We start from the raw sequence: 20,102 nt of genomic DNA, 5'->3' as shown, positions 1-20,102 counted from the left end.
CAAAATAGGTAAAATATCCCAGGGAAGCCACGGTGAAAAGCAGACTTGCTAAAGCCCTTAATGCAGATGCTGGGCTGCAAAGGACAAAAAGAAAAAAATAAATTAGATAAATAACATTGAATGGAAGGCACTCAAAATAAGCTGTGCTTTTTCTTCTCTTGTGATCTTAAAGCAGAAGAGAAGCACTAGCAGACCCAGGAAAGAAATATCACATGCTATTTTTGTGCTGCCATTATAAAATATGTATTGTTTATTGTTCTGCACTGCAGCTAAAGTTTTGCATCAGCCTCAAAAATACAGCAAAGTTTGTTTTGAAGGAGACACGCAGAGTCTCTATTCTTTAAGCCTCTTAATGATGTTCTTAAGAGTGCGGTGATAGGATTTCAATCTCCTGGCAAGCACAGACAGGTTGTAGGGTATGATTCATAGGAAGTGTAAAAAATTGTGTGCATGTGTGCATTATGAATATATTTTATATATACTGTTTTACATATATGTATGTCTGCGAACCTGATGTTCAGCTGTATGCAAAACCAGACAATGATGCTGGGCAGTTTTGTCTTCTCTCTGGATACATCACTGGGTGCCATGCTCTTCATCTGTGCTCCGCAAGCTGCAGAGACCACTGTAGCATACCTGAGTTTGGCCAAGCTACCAAAAGTCCCTGTTGACTCTGTTTTGAGGGTGCCTGGACTTTACGCTAAAATTTACCTCTCTGTAAAATGGGTATAAGAGTACCAAGTCATTGCTGCTATAGGTTTGTATAAGATTACTGTAGAGCTTAATGGGGTACTTGCAAATGGGCGGAGGGTCAGAGAAAGAAGCTGGTATTTACGTGGTCCTTTTGAGACGGATGTCAAAAGGGAGGTGCCTGCAAGCCCCCGGAGCAATCCAGTTTAGCTGCCTGTGTGCACGGGCAGCTTTGGGGATGCCTGATGTGGTGCCAAGGTGGGTAGCAGAGGTGACCTGTCGCTGCTCCTCAGTAAAGGGGCATCGCAGGCGGTGTGTTGTACGAAGGTGCGATGCAACAGCTCACAGATGGTCTGAACGGGCTCGCTGAGCTCCCGGGGACAGTGGATGCGTGTGAGCACAGGTCTGCCCAGCCTGGTTAACCTTGCCAGTCCCTGCTTAGGGCTAGTTCAAGCATCTCTGCGTGGCGTTGTGTTGAGACACATTAAACATACCCAAAGCTGCCCGGGTAAACGAGTGCTCCCACCAGCCTCCTGACACACGGCTGAACCACGGTACAATGCGTGTTCGAATGTTGAGGCGTAATGTTAAGCCTGGCTTCATTTCAACTTGCCTGCTGGTAATGTCAACAAAGATGCCCCGTGTACCAGAAAGAAAAACCTTGCAGGAATCTAAATGATAGAGAAGGCATTTGGGACTGATTGCCAGGTTCTTTATGCAGGTGTACGCTGCCAGATTTGCTTTAAAAGGGCATTTAATACTCTACTCGGAGGGGCAGGGGGCTTGGAGAGGACCACACTGACATCCAACCAGAAATTTGAGTTTCTGATCACTGTTTTCTCGTCAAAAGAGAGGAAGATAAGAAATGTCTCTGGTGGAAATATCATAAATGTACAACAACCGTGTTTTTATTTATACATTGTTTTATGGCAAAGGGAATGCTTTGGGCTTTTTTTTTTTGCTGCAAAATGTTGTTGGTTTTTTCCGTGGTTTTTCTTTTTTTATTTTTGCCTAGAGAAAATACACGACATGTTTAAAATGATCGCAGAAAGGAACATCGCTTTCCCTGTAAAATAGTGCTCAGTGAGACATGGTGGGATCTCACACTTGACCAAATTAGCATATGCGCTCAAATATCAGAGCTCTGACTAGTAAAAATAACACTAGATTTGCATTTTCACATTTTTAGCTCTCGCTTCCCTGTCTGTTTGGTTTTATGCCTTTTTTCTTGACTGACAATTCTCTTTGTGGCAGATTTATTGCTGTTCTGCTGTTTGGACCCTGTAATCAACTAGACACTTGGCTGAAGACGTTAGTCATTTCATTAAGTACTTTTTTGCAGATATCTCAGACACAATTTTCTGTTGCTCTGGTTCCAAAAAGCAAATGACCCGTGGCCAGCAAAGTCTGAATATGAATCTTTAATAAACAGAGGTAGTACCAACAATGCTCTTAGGTTTCCAAACGGCAGAGGGCTAATTAAAAGATGTTGAATAGGGAAGAACTGCCATTGCCATCTCGCTCTGACAAAAATGTGCCTGCATCTGTTCCCAGTAAAACCGCTCTTTTAGAAGTATTGTCTCTTTTATCCCCCTCCTCCCGTCAGAGCTACATGTGAAACCTTCCTCATACTACACACAGATATTGCATAGTAATTTTTTTAGAATTATTTTTCAGTAATACATTGCTGAAAACAAAGACCGAATAGTTGTCTTAGGAGTAAAGATAAAGCATGGAGTGGGGTTCTTTTTATCATCTCTGTGTCACTAATGATTATACTTTATTCATGAACGAAGGAAATATAATTATAGCATTCCCCTACACTTCATGGGCAAAGAACCATTCTCTCGTTTTATTGAGACGCCTCTTTAAAATGCAGTTTCTCCCTCCAGGGACAGTCCATAGCAGTGAATCCTCTCTTCAGTAGCATGCTCTCTGCAGGCAAAGATACTCTCTGTGCTCAGAAAATAATACCGTATGTTATTTGCAAAAGAATGGGGAGTTAGGAGCCTGTGTGCTCACCAGTATATTCACCCGGGCCTGGTTTATTGACCCCATTAATTTTTACAGAGACTAATTCAACCAAAAGCCAAGTTGGCTGCTCCAGCTTGGCCAAGCGGCCGGGTACAGCACACTGCCATCGCTGCTGGGACACAGACCTCTCTGAGGTCTGGGCAGCCTTTTTTTTCATGGCCAAGATCTGTACAAGAAATAACTACTGGTCTACTGCTGCACTATTCTCTCGTTTCCCAGGGAAGGGGAGAAGCATGTCGCGCAGGCGAAACAGTGACAACCTCTCCCAAAATGCACATGGGTTCCCCTGTGCTGTTTAGTACATTTATTGAAGTTACTGCCTTGACAGAAGCTCAGAGACAGAAGTGCAGTGGGTTGCACCCCGCAAGTCAGGAGTCAGGCACAAGAAGGTGCCCGTCAGCATCTTACCTGTCACAGGCTTAGTTCAGCTTCGTGGGCTTCTCCAGCGTGTCTGCAGAGACGTCCCACTTGTGCCTTGACGTGGTATTTTCATCAGAGGGTCCAGCAGTGTCGCCAAACTGTGCTGTAGGATGCGCCTGGGGGGGTTAGCCCAAAATCCCCCGAGGAGGTGCCCAGGTTTGCCCGATGGACAGTCTTTTTAGTTTGTTTTGATTTTTTTGCTTTCATGATCAGCAAAATAACGAAGTGGATTGCTGGATGTTCAGCTCCTCCAAGATTTTCATCATATGAAATGAAATGGAATAAAATAAACCATATAAAAGAAGTGGAATTCATCAGAGACTATCATAATGACCTGGAAGAATAGACAAAAGAAAATGAGCCTTGTTTAATGATTGTTTACAGTGACAGCCCAAATTTTAATCAATTAGAATATGAGCCCATTACTTGAAAGATGCGATGGGCCTGTGGGACAGCGTTCAGTATTTCTGCCTTTCTCAGGGGAGCTGCAGGGTATCGGCTGACATCTTGGAAGCACTCTTTCCTCACGAATGCTTTTAAAGCTGCTTTTCCAGCTGCAGAAGGCATGGTTAAGCCTTACACATGTATTTTGTGTATGCTCTTGGGTACAGTTTCATCCTGTGACCCCCTAGGAGACCTCATTGACCTTCTCACAGCTTCTTGAGCCCAAGGAAAGCTCAGTCAGCCTTTATATTGCCAAGCTTTCTTCAGTGCTACACTTAGGAACACAGAAACAAAATAGATTTATTGATATAACTATAATCATCAGTCATAGCTAGGATGATAAAATGGTCAAATGATCAAATTACTTAAAATTAGAGGCATAGTGAAGTGCCTCAGGGACTGGGAAGCTGCAGGCAGGCAGCCGGCCTGCTGGTCAGCCCTGTAGCAACGGGATCCGTGTTTCCAGCCCCACACGGGCAGGGAGACATGGAGGGACCCCGGGACTGGTACGGCCAACAACCAAAAGAGATGGGGCTGCTCCAATTTTGTCACTTGTGAAAGAACAAGAAGGTGACGGGGCCAGAGCCGGGACACAGCCAGGCTGCAGGCTGAGTGTGAGAGGGGAAGCACCAGCGCTGGGTGCAAGCTGGGAGCGGGACGGGGTTTCTGGGCATGACGAGTGTTGGGGTGAGGCTCTCTTTTTGGGGTAGGGGATTTCTGTGTTCCCCCACAGCATCTGAAATCTTAAACACCATTAGGACTCTCACCTAATGTACAACCTGGCAGGCAAATGGGGACATCACAGTTTGATTATGCTTAATAGGAGACAGTCCCACTTCTGCGTTTTATAACGCTTCAAGAAGTGAAGGCACCTTTACCTATGGATGTAAGATTTTGTTCAATCAAATATGTTAAGTGCCATTCATATTGTATTTATTACATCGCCGGTGGACCCCGCTTAAGGATGATGTATGCTCGGTGACCGTGGGTGCCTGGGCATGCACGTTTGCACACAGAATCACAGAGTGGTAGGGTTGGAAGGGACCTCTGGAGATCATCTAGTCCAACCCCCCCTGCCAGAGCAGGGTTTGGAGTAAGTGCCCCACTTTTTTCGCTGTAATTTACTATTCTGGACTTACAGGGGGCAAGGTTGAAATGGCAGACTGCTTGTTCCTCTAGTTTAAAAAAATATGTTTGAATGTACTGTCATTTTCTCTGGTAAGATGAGCACTATAAATTAAACAGAATCAGCAACCCAGGCGCATTAATCTTCCTGATGCAATCCTACCTTTAGCATTTCCAGACATATATTTGATGTTGCCTTAATTGTGCAGCCTAAAAGTAGGATTTGAGTATGTAAGTGCAAAAGCAGTAAAAAACTGCAGATGCAAGCTAGAAGTTCTCCGCTGAAAACTGTGCAAGGGGTGGACGATGCACAGATCCTTGCAGCAAGGAGATTGGGGTGATGAGTTTATTGTAGTGGTTTTTTCCTGCCTATCTAGTCAGCCCTGAAAATCAGGCTGCACGCAGGAGACCCTGTAAGATTTGAGCATATAGCGTCATCCAGAGGTTGTCCCTCGCTGCTCTCCTTGCACACCAGCCATCTGACATCAGCACGAGTAGCGTGTGGTTCATGGTGCTCGTGTGGTGCCTCCTCTTAATGCAGCTTGTGGCTCCAGAGATCTTGCTTGGAAAGAAAGGCTGGTCTCATGGTTTAGAATGGAGTTGAGAAAAGTCTCGGTTCTCTTCTCACTTTTACTGAAGGAGGTCAGAAAAGTCATTTTGGAACTTTGTTTTTTGGAAGGTATCAAAAGATGCAAATAAATGCCTAATGGGCTCTGAAATGGTCTTTGAAATCAGTAGGAGATAGGTCTCTGAGATTTCAGAAATCCCACACAAAGTGTTTGCATGCATCTTTAAGCATCTAAACACCTTTAAAAATATGTCTCTTAAGTGTCTAACTCTGAGCGTAGGTTCCTGTGTCCCCTAGGCATTATTGAAATTGCATCCAAAGTTGCTTAGACTTCCCCTAAAGAGCATCCTTTTGTTTTAATTTTCTCATTGACTTAATTTTCTCTTGACTTGAGACATAATATATATTAACCTACACTCATTTTTTGTAGCAAAATGTAGAGAAGTGAAGCTGTTTCTGAGCTGGTTTATTACAAAAAAAGGAGCATATGGCTGATTGTGTCCCATCTGAAATGCAAATGGTGGAGCTACGTGGAAAGAATTACTATTACTTGAGCAGTAGATGTTTCCTACTGGAGTGAGTTTGACTAAGGTGGGAAGCTGAAAACGGCTGCGGGAAGAAATGACGATGGATAATATTTCGGTGGAGCAGAACATTCTTATTCCTCTGATAAGGAGGTTCTTAGGAAATGAGCTGGATTTTTTTCTTATATTCTATATGTTCATCAGAGTGGGGAAATCGTTATACAGGGAGCCAGACTCTTTTATTCCACCAGTTATGAAATCATGTAATTTAATTTATAACCACAGCTTTTCACCTTTGGCTTCTTTTTGAGCTGAAGTTTTCTGTATTTTGTGAACATTTGGGGAAAACAGACCTACCCAATGTAAAGAAAGTCTAAAAGAAGACAAGTACTGGTTCCACTGATTTTCATCTTCTGGGCACATTTGTGGAGGCCGGAGGCCAAAGGGGGTGATGGAGAAATCTGACCCACGCTGTCTAATTTCCTATGCTCCGTCTTTGCACCAAAGGTTTTCTCTTACGTATATCCCTCTACACTTCCAGTGGTCAAAGGTGTCCAGATGTCTGCTGCAAATGGGAGGTGAACTGACTTTTAAACACTTTCTTAAATCAAGCAGCAAGGCTAGAGGCTGACATTTCCATTACTTAACTTTCCAACGGGAGAGCTGTGGAGCCAGTGCTGTGAGGTTCAGCGCAACCAGTGGGCTGGAGATAGAACATTGGCCGCATTACTTTGCCTTAAATGTCAGAAGGAGCCAGGAAGAGTTTAGATAGCAGCACGTGCACAATTACGTGCTCGGAAGAGCCGAAGCAGCTGCCAGGTTAGACCTCTGGCTTTGTCCCCAAGCAGAATCACGGTGGTGGTAATGCAGGCGTTGCTGAGGCTGAGCTGTCTGTTATATGGCACAGTCAGGGGATGGAAGATTAGCATGCCTTTCCCTTGAGGGTGCCCAAGGGTGTATGACATCGCTAATGATAATGAAATAGCCCCTGGTTTTAATACTGGGTAGGCCCACCATGTCCTGGTAGGACAGATCCTACCACCCCTAGGCACAAAGAGTACAGTCACGTTGCTAGTGTCAGTCCCAGTCTTGGCAGATGGTTTTATCCCAGTAGGATGAGGTGATGCTTTGGTATCACATCTTTTATTATGATCAGAGTGCCTATAGGTGCTGTAGTTATTATCAGAATTAAATCATAAATCAATAGAAAACCACATTTGTACAGCATTACATCCAGTGGGCAGGACCTCAACAGAGGTTGTATTTTGTGGCTTCTTTAATTGCAAGAGGGTGCAGCAAGAGGAGTAATCTGCATATCTGCTCGGGTGTTCTTTGGTTTACAAGAAATTACAAGTGGTAATGCTGTGGCATAGTTTTCCATGTATAATGCTCTTTTTTATCTTTCCTTTTGCTTGCTTTTCTTTTCTGTGTCTTTTCCCTCTCCCTGCATTTCATTTCCATTCAGAAATACAAATGACCTCTTGATAGAACTTTCCGCTTTCATTCTGTTGATTTGCATTGTGCAGTCAGGAAAATGCAAACACTTTAATTTCTGAGATGTATTTATGATGTCATGAAAAAAGTTTCTCATATTAGCCTCTTCTTTTTTCTCTTTCCTTATCTTTTCAGGTGTGTGTGCAACATTGACTGTTCTCAAACCAACTTCAATCCTCTTTGTGCTTCCGATGGGAAATCTTATGATAATGCATGTCAAATCAAAGAGGCATCATGCCAGAAACAGGAGAAAATTGAAGTCATGTCTTTGGGTCGATGTCAAGGTAACTCTCATAACAAAACTCATTTCAAAGAATGTTTTCAATTTTTGTTCAGGAAAAAAAAGAACCAGGGCTGGCTTCTTATTTGGCACTTCTTACATTTCGATTAGACTCTTGCAATTTATATTGTGGAGCACAGGCTGCGGGAGGGGGCAGAGCCCTCCACGGTACAGATGCCAAGCGAGGCATGAGGAGTGGTGTGCGTAACCCTTCCCATCACATCCTGTCCAGCCCTGCACTGGTTTCAAAATCAGGCACCTGGATTTTGCCCATAGCAGCTCTGCCCTCCGGCTAGGAGTCGGAGGAGGACAGCAGGAGAGCCCCTCAGATACATTTTTTCCACCCAGGATAGATCCTCTGTTGCTCCTTTAACTGGAGCAGCATGCAGCAATCTCAGGAGGCCAAAGATGTGCTCACAGCAGTGGTGCTGCTGCTGGTTTCTCCTGTGACCTGCCGTGGGCCCACAAGGTGCCAAACGTGCCTGGAAGGAAATTTTGCCAATAGCAGCTCAAGACTCGTGGTTTTTCTCCAGGAATGCCACGCTTCTCTGGGCCCAGCTCATGGGCTATTACAGCACCTGTAGCCCTTGAGTTGACTTTAAAAGCTCTTTTTTGTTCTAAAATAAAAATGAAGAAAATTTGCCTTTAAATAGCTCCCGTAAATAAAGTGTCTACTGAGGCTCAGACTCTTAATAGCTTTTTTTCCCCTTAGCTTCTGACCTATAAATCCTCAGTACATCTACTTACAAGGCCGTACTATACAGGTGTATGAAACACATTCTAGTTTATTCCTGTCTCTTTAAAGTTAACCACCCGACGTGGCATCATTTCAGGGTACATGTTAAAACTCCCCAATTACTTCAAATAGAGCAGAAATGACAACTCCTGCTTCATACTGGTACATTTATCCCAGCTGCAATCTGTTATCACATATTGTCAGAAAAAAAAATGTGTTTTCTTAATGGAAGATGTTTCATGTTTCATTCCAAAAAAGCCCGATCCTGCTGTTTTCCCCTGGCAGGCCCAGGGGAGCCTTGCAGCCAGCAGCAATGCTGTGCGTGCAAGCGAAGCTACCTTCGCCTGGGCACTGGCAGCTGGGGCATAGTCTGTATCAAGTACAGGCTCCCCAACCAACTCGACGTATTTCTTTTCACACAGATAATACCACAACAACTACAAAATCAGAAGATGGGCATTACGCAAGAACAGATTATGCAGGTACGGTTCCTATTCTGTGACAATCACAGTTCCCAGGAACTGTGTAAGTCTCTTTTCTCCTCTGTTTGGTGAGGTGAGGTGTCCTCATCTTCTAGTATCGTTTTGTTGGTTTACTTTAAGAAAACAGTGTCTTTGCATACTCTCGCTTTTGCTAGAAACTAGCTTCCTTCTTAACAAATGGACTTCTCCCATTTTTATCACTGTACAGATATTCTGGCCATAAAACACCTGTTCCGACAGTGGAAATAAATGTTGTAAAATACTTGCCAGGATTAGCAGACATTTTTGAAAATTACTGAATCAGTGCATTAGTTTATGCATATTTTTGTCACAATATACAGGTTTAAGGAAGTGAAAATCCAGATTATAGCTGTGATACTACAAAACGTTGCCATAATAGATAATATTACCTGCCTGTGTGTTGACTATGAAGTTAATAAGGTTCTTAAGATATTTTTTTAAGTGATAAATGGTTTTAATTTATTTAGAAGCTACAGTAAAATATAATGGCTGAATAGCCTTGTATGGCATTTGAAATTAAAAACATGTAAATACTAGCAAGGTTTGGGAGACATTTTTTACACCCTTTGCCTGGGAGGATTGATTTAGAAATTGAACGTGTGTGTGCGCACACACGTGCATGCAGATATTCACAGCTCATGCTGAGAAATCAAGCCTTTGGGGAGGTATTGTGAAAATGGGTCAGGTGATGCATTCGTTGCTTCGGTTTGTGATATTTTTGCGGTTTGAAAGTAGGTATTTAGAGAGAGTAGGTGCAGATCGCTGGGTTTGCCTGAGCGGCTTGCTGCACGGCTTAGGTGAGATCCAGCTGGTGGTTTCACAGGTCTTAACATTGCTTACCAGGAGAGTCCCCTGGCATTACTTGATTCTCTGGTCATTTCTTGTGAGGGCCCTTTGTGCACGATGGCCCTGTGTTAATAGGGTACCCAGCTGTTCGAAAGGATTGTTCTGTTCCTACTTAAAAAAGGTACGTGATGATTAAAACATAGACCTATGAATAAATGATGACTTGGTGAGGCAGAGGAGTGCTAGGTGTCGGGGGTGGCTGCGGCACGAAGCAGTGACGGTAGAAATTTCTATGGAAGGTGATTGCTGGGATTTATTTCCAAAAGATCAAAGATGAGCCGTGGTCCAGATATTTCCTGCTGCCAAGGAGCCCTTCCATGAGTGAAGAGTCATGTGAAGAGGGGAAAGTTTTCATTCCCCCAAACCCTTGATTAGTCTCTTTTTTCCTGGGAGGCAGCAGTCAGTTTTCTTAAAAGGCTGGAAGGGCTGAGATTGTATCCTATGATGTGCAGGAGATATGGCCAAGTAGGCCAAAATGATTTAAGTTACAGTTAGAAACAAGGGCAAGCAATATTGTTTTGCTAAATCCTTTTTCTTTCTTGCTGGAGAACCTGAGGAGAGCGCTGGCATCTGCACATCAAGATGGAGACATCCAGTCCCTCTTTAAATGTTTGCAACCTGTCCTACTCTGCTACTGTCCCGTGCTTTAGCTTTAAAATGGCAGCGACCCACATCACAGAGAGAGAAGGCAACACATTTAAGCATGAAGCAATTGAGTTGTAGCAAAAAGGGAGGAAAAGCAGCTTGAGGATTAGGGAGGAGGAGGAGATCACAGCGATGACAAGAGAAAACCAAGTCATGGGTCACGGAGGAAGAGACACACAGAAGGCACCTTTAGCTCAAGTGGGCAGGAGGAAGAGAACAGCTCTCGCTTCGGAGAGAGATGATATTTCAGCCCACGCTTGAGAGGAGAGATGGGGGGTAGAAGAAAATCGATTGCAGCAAAGCGTTGTCAGGGGTTGGAAGTCAGGCAAGGAACAGAGAAGGGAACTGGGTTAGTGGGCAGGGAGGAGGGCAGAGCTGCGGCACGAGGAGCAGGTCTGCAGTGGAGATGGTCTCTTGAGAGCCGAGAGGTCAGGAGGAGTGTGGGAACAGACGGTCCAGCGAGAGGTGGGGGGGGCCCCTGGAGGGGCACCTCACTCCCCTGGAGCCAGGGGTGGGGATGGAGACATCCTAAATCAGCAGTCGGGTCCACTAAGTACCTGTTTGGCACTGAAGGGCACCATCATTGCACCTTAGCAAGCAGCTCCTCTAGGCTTTTAGTATGGATCAGGCCCCAGGGGGCTTCTCGAGGGCAGCGACTGTGTGGGTGGGTGTCAGCGGGTGCCATCCATTGATTTAACCTGAACGGCAGTTGCTTACACCCGCTAATGATGCATCTTCTTATAGTGCACCTAACTACTATTCTTGCTTAATTTTTCCATTTTTATATATGGTGACAGCATGTAGGTTGAAAGTTGCAAGTTCACGCAGGGCAATCCACATGCCTCCAACGTCCCCAAATGTTTGTGGCATAACCCTGCAGGGAGACCCTAGGGGAAAGGGACCACTGTATCAAAAAGCTGTACCAACTGCAGCCTTTCGGAAATAGCTGGTGAAAAGGAAGACAGCAGTGTAAAACTCGGGCTTGGTGGACATTCAGGCTTCAACATTTGCCAGGCAGGAAACTCCATGTCGTCCTCGTGTTCTTTCAAGTGCAGAAATGTTTGATTATGGCTATTATAGGAATGGGGTATGTGCAACTTTTTTCCTACCTTCGTATCTCCTCAGAAGGGAAATGCTGCCCTGACTATGGGGAGCTTTGTGTGAAAAAGCACCAGTTCCTCAGCCATTGTGCCTCTGAAGCAATAACCCCAAGCCTGCTCCTTTCTGGAGAATACTTTTGTTCTCTACCATTTAACGGCATTAAAAATCACCGAGACTGCGAGCACTACATGCTTTTAAAAACACTGACTCGTATGGACTGACTTTCCCAGGGGAGAAAATAGCAGTGGGCATAATTGATGTTTTCAGTTATGCTAATGCAGCAGTGCCAAATGCTCTTTGCAGAGATTGTGGTAGCCGAGTGGTGCGGGTTTTTCCATAACCACCCCCGCACGCTCAACGTGGGGTCCCAGGAAGGCAGCAGCCTTGCGAGCAACCACAAGTCCCATCACCCAGCTGATTTTTTTTTCACATTGAACTATTCAAACCGTCTGTTCAATCAGTGTCTTTGCTCCCTCCTGTTCTTTCAAGCCCGTTGATCCTGGCAGATAACGCACAAATCTTCCAGTTTGCAAAACCGAGAGTGCTCTATCCTTTGGAGCGTAAATCTTTGCATTAAGTTTGCATCGCCTTGGTTTTTTAAGGGCTCTTACTTTACACAGGCAAGATTTACTCTAGTATTGGAAATGCCCGACTAATGTCAGAGACACCTGAAAAGCGGTGTCCCCTTTTTCAGCAAAGCAAACATGGGCAGAGTGTGCCATGGGTGGCCCTTCTCTGACAGTGTCCACCTCTCCAGGTTCACCAGTCCACTCTTGCCACGGCTGCGTGCGCAATACATGTCAGCACAGTGTCTGTACGTGCGTGTTTGTTTCCCTCTCTGTGCAATTCTGGCCTTTCATTTTTCTGAAACCCCAAAGTATTTATCATACTCGGGGGGATTTTCACTCATTTCAACAAACGGTTGTTGACATTGATCAAGTTTGTGAAACAAGATTTAGTTTTAGTCAATAAATGAATGGGTGGGATTTTACCCTCAAATCCAATAAAAATATACTTTATCTTGCAATTTCCATTAAAGAGCATTTCTAAACATTTGGAACGTAGTGTCTGAGCTGAAAGTCCCGTGACTGATGTTTTCTTGAATTTCCCCATTATATGCATAAAGAAATTGGCTGTTTTGGTGGCATTTTTGCGTTCAGAGTCTAGGCAATCAAGGAGTTTTCATCCTCTTTATTCATTTGCCTATTTATTTTTATTCTTCAATATTTATATTCCCTTCTTAAGATCTGGGTATTGGCAATTATCCCCCTAACTGATTTTATCCTTTCTCCCTATCAAATTACAGAGATTTTTTTCAAGCCATTTTAGGCACTATAAAGAATAAGTCAGTATGGATGAGCCATATTTCAATGTTATATATTCATAAAAATTGTCAGCGAAGACACTGACAAATTTGATAGACATATTCAATAATATCATCTTCCAGGCCAGACAAACCTCCCTTAGATCAATCTCAGCAGATGAACGCTAGCAGCACAACAAAGCTGATGGAAAGGGGAAGAAGGCATTTTCAGTCCCGACAGTTTCCTTTGGTGAAAAGTGCGAATCCACAAACGTCAATTTGAGCCGTATTTTTGGGTTCCTCAACAGCAGTAAACTCTCCCTTGGCAGCAGCCTCAAGTGGTGCCTTCAGGTGGTCTTGACTAGTCCGGGGACTCACTTGCAGGCAGTGCTGTGGCCCCTCTTGCTGATGCTGTTGCTGTGCCCGGGAAACACTAACGAGCACAAAGTGCTGCATGTCTGCTCATGGCTGCTCTGTTCCCTGCTCTCCCTCCTGGTTTCCCATGGGATTTCAAATCTACGTGACAGTCTTGGATCTTTTTCAGACCGCTTTCTGGCACTGGGGCCTTCCTGGCACTGCCGGAGGTGCTCGGGCGAGTAATCCACAGATGGCTGTGTTGCCCAAGCAAACTGAACGCTCCACCAAAAAGGGCAAAATTCATCTGTGTCAACACATCAGCTTCCCTTGGCTGGGCCAGGGCTGTGGGAGGAAGGCCATGGGAGCCACCGCAGATTCCCCACTCCAAGGATAAAGAATTGTCTTGGACACACTAAAGAGTCTCTTTGAAAGTCCAAGAATCTTGGACTCCAAAATAAATACAACGTAATGTTTATATTTGAGAGAAGAAAAATATCCTAAAACTTTACCAAGACTCACCACTCTGCATCGTTAACTTCTAAAGCCCTTTGAACGGGAGAACAAGCTGTGCCTATCAAAGAAAATGTGGAGAACTGGCAGCAGTGCACTGACCCAGCACATGTGAGAAGCACTGGGGTGTGATGCAGGCGCAATCCAGAACCTACCGAATTCGGTCACAGTCATCTTCATTGTCTGGAGTAGGCCTGGAGAGCGGCCAGGAATCACAACAGCAGCACTGGATTTCTATAGAGTGACTATTTTTTTTTTTCCCCCCCGGGAATGAGAATTTCAGCCCAGATTCCTTCTTCAGTTTATGACATTTTCAAAGTAGGTTAACTTTTGAGTGTAAACCACTTGACATTGTCCCTTAAAATTAAATTTTGTGTCTACTACCATGTCAGCCATTTCCTAAACTGGTGAAGAATAATAAAGCCCCGGAGCTTAGCTATGGGATATAAACTATCATGCAGTTTTCCTCTGCCTTTGTGAACCAGGCTTTCCTTTCTTCTCAATGGAATTAGCAAGTGAGACATAGAGCTGAGCACCGCACATCCATCACAGCTAGAGAGAAACCATTTCTCATCTGCAGCTTTGTAAAAACGCTGGGGAAAATTGCATCCTTGCATATGCAGATTTGCTTGGCTTTCGATTCCGCAGACTCCAAGTCAGAGGTTGTCACACTAAACAAATAGATTATTTAGGAAGCGTTCCTGCTTTTCCATCAAATCACTTAAAAATTGAAAAAAAACCACATTTTAATATTTTGACAGCTGTGTGGCAACATGAATGCTGTCTAGCTGCGGCCTCCACCTGCTCTCACACACATAGGCACGCACGCTCCTGGCGGTTGGGAGTGCAAGAATAATACAATTGATACATTTCTTGAAAAACACGAAGCTTTTGAGTGTTGCTGCAATTGTTAGTTGCATTTACAAGTGCAAGGTTTTATGAAAATATACCTAAGCTTTATGCACAGTGAAAGTCCACAAAAGGCGGCAGGTGAGCTCTACAAAACAGAGAAGAAAAAACATTAGAGGCTGTATTTCAGGCTGTACAATTTTGAGTATTTTTGGCCTATGACTTGAGGAAAGCAATGAGGGCATCTCCCTCCGGGAGATATGACCATATTATGCCCCACGTACCTGAATGTCCTTTAAGATGGTTTAAAAATGTAGGTGTCTACAAATAGCTGAAGTCTGGGGCACATAAGATGATGTAAGAACAGAGCCGGTCTCCACTTACAGCGTAATTTACTAATAAAGGCAGGTGGAGAAGGCATTTTGGTCAATTTGCCTACCTAATCCAGGCACTTCTGATAGAAAAGTTTTCAAAAAGTAGAACAGAAATGTCTCGGCTCACTGCGTGGAACCTGGAGGTTTCCAAAATCAAGCTCAAATTTATCATCACGGAAAGCAGTATAGCATTGACTTGGAAATAATAGCTGCATGTAACTAATTTATGGAGTACTATAAAACACAGATAAGAAAATATTCCTATTCTGGGGTTCTTCTGAGGGATTTTCAAAGGCGAGAGAGCCTGATGGCACGGCGGTCTCCATCCCTTTTGCTACCTTGCAGATCCTCCACTGTTGTTGATATCCAGAAGAAAATTTAAAAAGTAGAGACAGAGGCCAGCTGGTAGGTTAATAAATCTTCCCGTCAGACACTTCTGATCTAGAGTGTGAGTAGCCGGCACTGTGAGCCCCAGCCACGCACTTGGCCCCCAAACCCTCGCTTGTCCTGGGTGTTTTTTTAAATGAAAAATTGCAGCTGCTTCTTTTTGTAATTTAACTCCTGGGATTCAAATGGTGGAGTGTGGAAAGTCCCACTCCAGCATTTTTCTGTGTCATCAGGAGGACCGAGTGCTTTATTTCTAAAATATGAAAAAACAGGGTATTAATGCAATTGGTCTAGCGGTGAGTGCTGCAGCGTAAGCTACTCTTAATGTTTTTCTTCTCTAGAACGTTCTCAAATGTATCTTTAGATCCCACTAAGCTCCCTCTTACTAAAATCTACATAATTTGGGGGGGAGATGAGCCAGACACACTGAGGTGGAGGTCACGTAGGAGCCTCACAAACAGGTCCTATGCCAGGAAGGAAGCTGCAGCAGTTGGGAGCGCCGTGCTGCGCCGTGTGATTTAACAGCACTTACTCCTAACAGTCTTTTCCTGAGGAGCATGCAAAATGAAACAGGCTTACGGAGGTTTTAAAAACCAGCAATAGGGAGTGAGAAATATTGCTCATTTAATCTGCTAGCCTCAAGAGAATACCTCACTTTTTACGAGAGTTCTCCTTTAACTTTGAATTACATACGCTAAGCTTGGTAAAATGTGCCTTGTTTTTTTGGATTTCTGTTTTTTTGTGGTTTTATAATGAGAGAAATTGTGCCTTTTCATTACTTACGATTTCCCCGTGTCATGCTCATGGAACATGTAATTGTTAGCATTAAAACTTAAATTAGGTCTCAGGTGAACTGCTAGACATCTCTTTACCTAGACCGATGTAGCTCAAGGAAAAAGAGCATTTCCACTTGTGCCTTTAAAGCTTAGCCCTTAATTTAGTCACTAATGAATGTGAATCAAAAGTTGCAGAATTCATTTGTGCTTTCGTCCCATAATAAACAAATTCAGTAATGTTGTGAGTGAACACTATAAAGAAAGCTATTTGATTTGCGTAGAAGCTCAGTAGCCTGAAAATTCACTATGTCCAGGCTAAGAGTTTGATCTGTAGGAAATAAACAGGACAAGCAAGTACCAACTTGTAACACCGATATTGGCATGGGCAGCCTAAAAATACAAAATCAGACCAGGCTATTTTACTGCTGTCAGCATCCCTGGAGTATTTAAGTCCTGGAAATGAATTTGGGGTGAGGGTGGAGTTTGTAGTGTAAGTATATTTTTCCATCTGGGGTTTCCATCAGAACTGTGCAAAATTTATAAAGCTTGCTCCAAACGCGGGCTCCCACTTATTCTGCTTCCCCAACACTGTGTGTACCTTTCTGGTTGTTTTTTCCCTTATACTATCACATAAGCAGTCTTCTGTAACATATTGTTCTGTTAAAGGTGATGGGTAAAACCAGAAATTGTATATGCAGTAGAGATGGGCAGACCTGAGTTCACACAGGAGTTCCTATGGATTCTTCTTTTTGTGTCACAGTCCATAAACACACCATGTATCGTTTACATATCTTTTGTCTTATTTGGAGCATAGAAACCCATCATCCTGAGCAAATCTGAGCCTTTCAGTACCTGCTGATCTTTTTGTCCTCTGCTCAGTATCTGTGTTTTGATCAGAAAAATGAATAAGCTCAAAGGGAGGCAGAGCTTGCATAAAAAACCCAAAAAGACACTTTCCTGCTTAAACATAAAAATATGATCCCTAAAACTCAACACAACCTGAAATGTGCCTGATTTCTCAAGTTGTCTTTAACCAGATACCTTCCTTCTAAACAGGACCTCTAATGGCAAAGGATACCCAGAAGAAATGAATGCAGGAAGGGACTCTTGGAAAAACACGTCCATGGTTTGCAGTTGTTAGGCTCTAGTTAAAGCCACTCCCAGAATTTATTTTTTCCAGCCTTTGTTTTCAGAGGATTATGGAAATGAAGATCCAGCAGCATGATCTACAACCACTGTTCAGTGCCTTGAACATATGGAATATGCACCATAATACTTGGCCTTGTAGAGCACGCGGGCTCTGCTATTGTGAAAGGATTTACAGTTATCAAAAAAAGGTCATTTTATATCCCACTGAATCACATTGTGGCACTTGGTTAATACTGTATCTTTGCTACTTCTTAGATGAGGTACCCACCACTTGCAGGCCCCTCCTTTGATATATACCTGGATTAAATAACAGACCTCTATATTAACTCCATCTAACAATGCTGAGAGAGTCTGGCCACAAAGTGACTTTCACAGATTTGTACTTAAATTTACTGCAGACAGCCCCAAACCCACTTCATATCAGAAGTCATGGGGAAGCTTAGATTCTTCTCCCTTTGTGGGCTCGAAAAACCATGCAGCCTGATTCTCCCTTAGGACCAGCGAAAGCGCCTAGGTACCGTCTGAGACTTGCTGTGACGCAGGGTGGTGGCACGTGTGACTCTTCTGATACTCTGCCACGATGGCTGCGTTTCACCCTGTGTCAGCTGTGGTGCTGTTTTACGTATCGGTCTGTAACACCTTGTACTTTATCCACGTGCCAGGAAGATGGTAGATCCTAACTGTCTTTGGCTTTTTGACATCTTGATGAAGGCATTTCTCTCTTGATAGCATCTTCTTTCCCTTCTCAACTCCCCTGCTTCCCCTACAAGAAAGGAAAGTAAAAAAAAGTATTTGAGACAAGGCTCTGTCATTCTTCCCCGAGGAATAGGCTGGGAAAATGAATCCTGTTGTCTGGATTTGGGTAGGACTTTCGCTCTCCCTTGGTTCCCACCCTTCCTCCAGGCACTTTGATTAGATCAAGTGTCGTCCTTGAAGGATGCTGTTTGAGATGGTGCGCAGCAGCAGTTTGCCATCCAGGACACTGGTTTGAATTGGTTAGCGGATATTAAGGAGTACCACAGTGTATTTTTATGCCTAGCGGCTCTATTTTAGGCCTAGTTTCTGTAAACCTGCTGTTAGGAATTACAGAGCCTTCCCAAAGATTTGAGAGTTAAAGTTATAATGAGATGCTAGAATATCCATTTTCAGGAAACATCAACATTTAAATATTTGTGTTTGATCTAGTCTGAAATGTTAAAAAAAATATTTTGAAATATTCATAGAACTGAATTTCTTCAGAATTTTGTTTCATGGGATGTTTTGGCATTCTTTATGAAATGTTAGATATCAAAATATCATGAGATGAAAGCATATGACAGTTGTAATAAATAAGTTGCATAGTAAGGAAAGTTGCTACTTAGAACTGACTGAAACATCATCTTTTCTAGAAGGAGTATCGTCATGTCAAATTACAATACAAACACAAGATAATTTGATCATTTAGACACGTGAAATGGTAACCTGAGCCTTAAGATAACAAAGGCTTTCACCTGTGCTCAGGAAGTATAAATGCATCTGGTAGAGTGAAAAGAAATATGGTTGGGGAAGAAAAGAAGGAGCTGGTGAATTTATTTTTTAATAGACCTTCAGAATTAGACTACATGGAGACAAGTATCAATTTTTTGCCTAGTTTAATAGATTTGAGTAAAGAAAGTAAAGACAGATAAATACTTTGCTGCATCATTTTCACTTTGCTGATGGTTCCACTTCTTTTCATTGAATACATCTGCTAAAACTCGTATCTTGGACTGATTGTCCAAGCAATGCAACGTACCTGTTCTTTTTGTATTTCTTAACATTTAGCGTATGAGACACTGAAACCAGTAGTGACAGCAAATTGTTACTTAAGAAAAATGGAAATGCTTTATAGGCAGTAGGAAATCCCGTGGGAGACGCAGCATTTTGAGTATCAGCAGCTCCACTGCTTCTTTGCATAGAAGCACTTCTCTGCATTTGGGAGGAACACAGCCTCGGCAGTTTGAGGCACACATCTGTACCACTGAGCAAGTGGAAGCCCTCTTAACTCAGGTTTGAAACACCGCATTTACCTGCTTAGCAAGGTGACGTCTTACGCACTTGGACTGTCATTTTACCGTGTACCCATGAGCATTAAGTTAGCGTGAAACTCTCTCCCTGCAAATACAACAGCTGTAAACGAAATGTGCTATTTCAGAATCAGCGGCCACGCATTTCAGAATGTTATCAGCACTGAATCGAAATTTTTGCGAATAATTGAAATTCTGCTGCTATCACCAGCCCTAGCCATTGTAAGCAGCATTACATAATGGTAAAATATTTTTCAGGAGGAGAAAAAAATTTAAACCCCTCCCTATGGTTTTAATCTCCCTCTTTTATTTTGTCTATTGTTTAAAGCTGTGTTAGGTATACATCAAAAGCACCCCCTCCCCAGGGTATTTCATTTACAATTTCATTTGATAATGGAAGTGTACTTCCATCTAGCTAGGATGGGAAAGGATTAAATAAAAAACACTGTTCTAAAATCAAGTAGCATAAGTCTAGCCTGTCTCTGTGCTCTGCAAATGAAGTAGCCATGGAAGGGCTTGTTATTAGTCTATAATATCAAACCTGATAAACTATTAGTATTTTGTCAGGCATAATATATGCTAAACATTTTCCTCTGCGGATTGCCTCAACAAGAACCGTGACTGTTTTTAGACACATCTGGCACTGCGGATTTTTTTCCATCCTGCATTTCAGTGATTTAAAGGGCCTTGGCTGGGCAGAAGGATGTCAGCTGTTTGGTTTAAAATACTGTTATAAGAGTGAATAAGATTTAAAGAGGCAGTAGGTAAAATTCTGGCCTTGCTGAAGCTAGTGGGAGAATGGCCATTGAGTTTAATGGCTTCCTGATTTCTCTGTACAGCTTTCTCATCCATTTTTATTCTTAGTAAATTTTCCATTTCCCAAAATTGCCCTTTCTTTTCCATTCAGCTTCTCCCACTTTGACTATTAGCACTAGGAGTGAG

General features: G+C 43.1%; 1 protein-coding gene across 1 annotated transcript in view; it reads left to right on the top strand.

Moving 5' to 3' along the window:
- TMEFF2 (transmembrane protein with EGF like and two follistatin like domains 2) overlaps window positions 1-20,102 on the top strand; it is a 130,816-nt gene that overhangs the window by 88,461 nt on the left and 22,253 nt on the right. Inside the window, exons 6-7 of the mRNA XM_074593992.1 lie at window positions 7,435-7,583; window positions 8,738-8,797. Of these exons, the coding sequence (XP_074450093.1) occupies window positions 7,435-7,583; window positions 8,738-8,797 (209 nt within the window). The remainder of the gene's footprint in view (window positions 1-7,434; window positions 7,584-8,737; window positions 8,798-20,102) is intronic.

The sequence above is a fragment of the Larus michahellis genome, chromosome 7 (genome assembly GCF_964199755.1).
Source record: "Larus michahellis chromosome 7, bLarMic1.1, whole genome shotgun sequence".
In the NCBI taxonomy this organism is placed as follows: domain Eukaryota; kingdom Metazoa; phylum Chordata; class Aves; order Charadriiformes; family Laridae; genus Larus; species Larus michahellis.
This window is presented reverse-complemented; position numbering and strand designations above follow the sequence as displayed.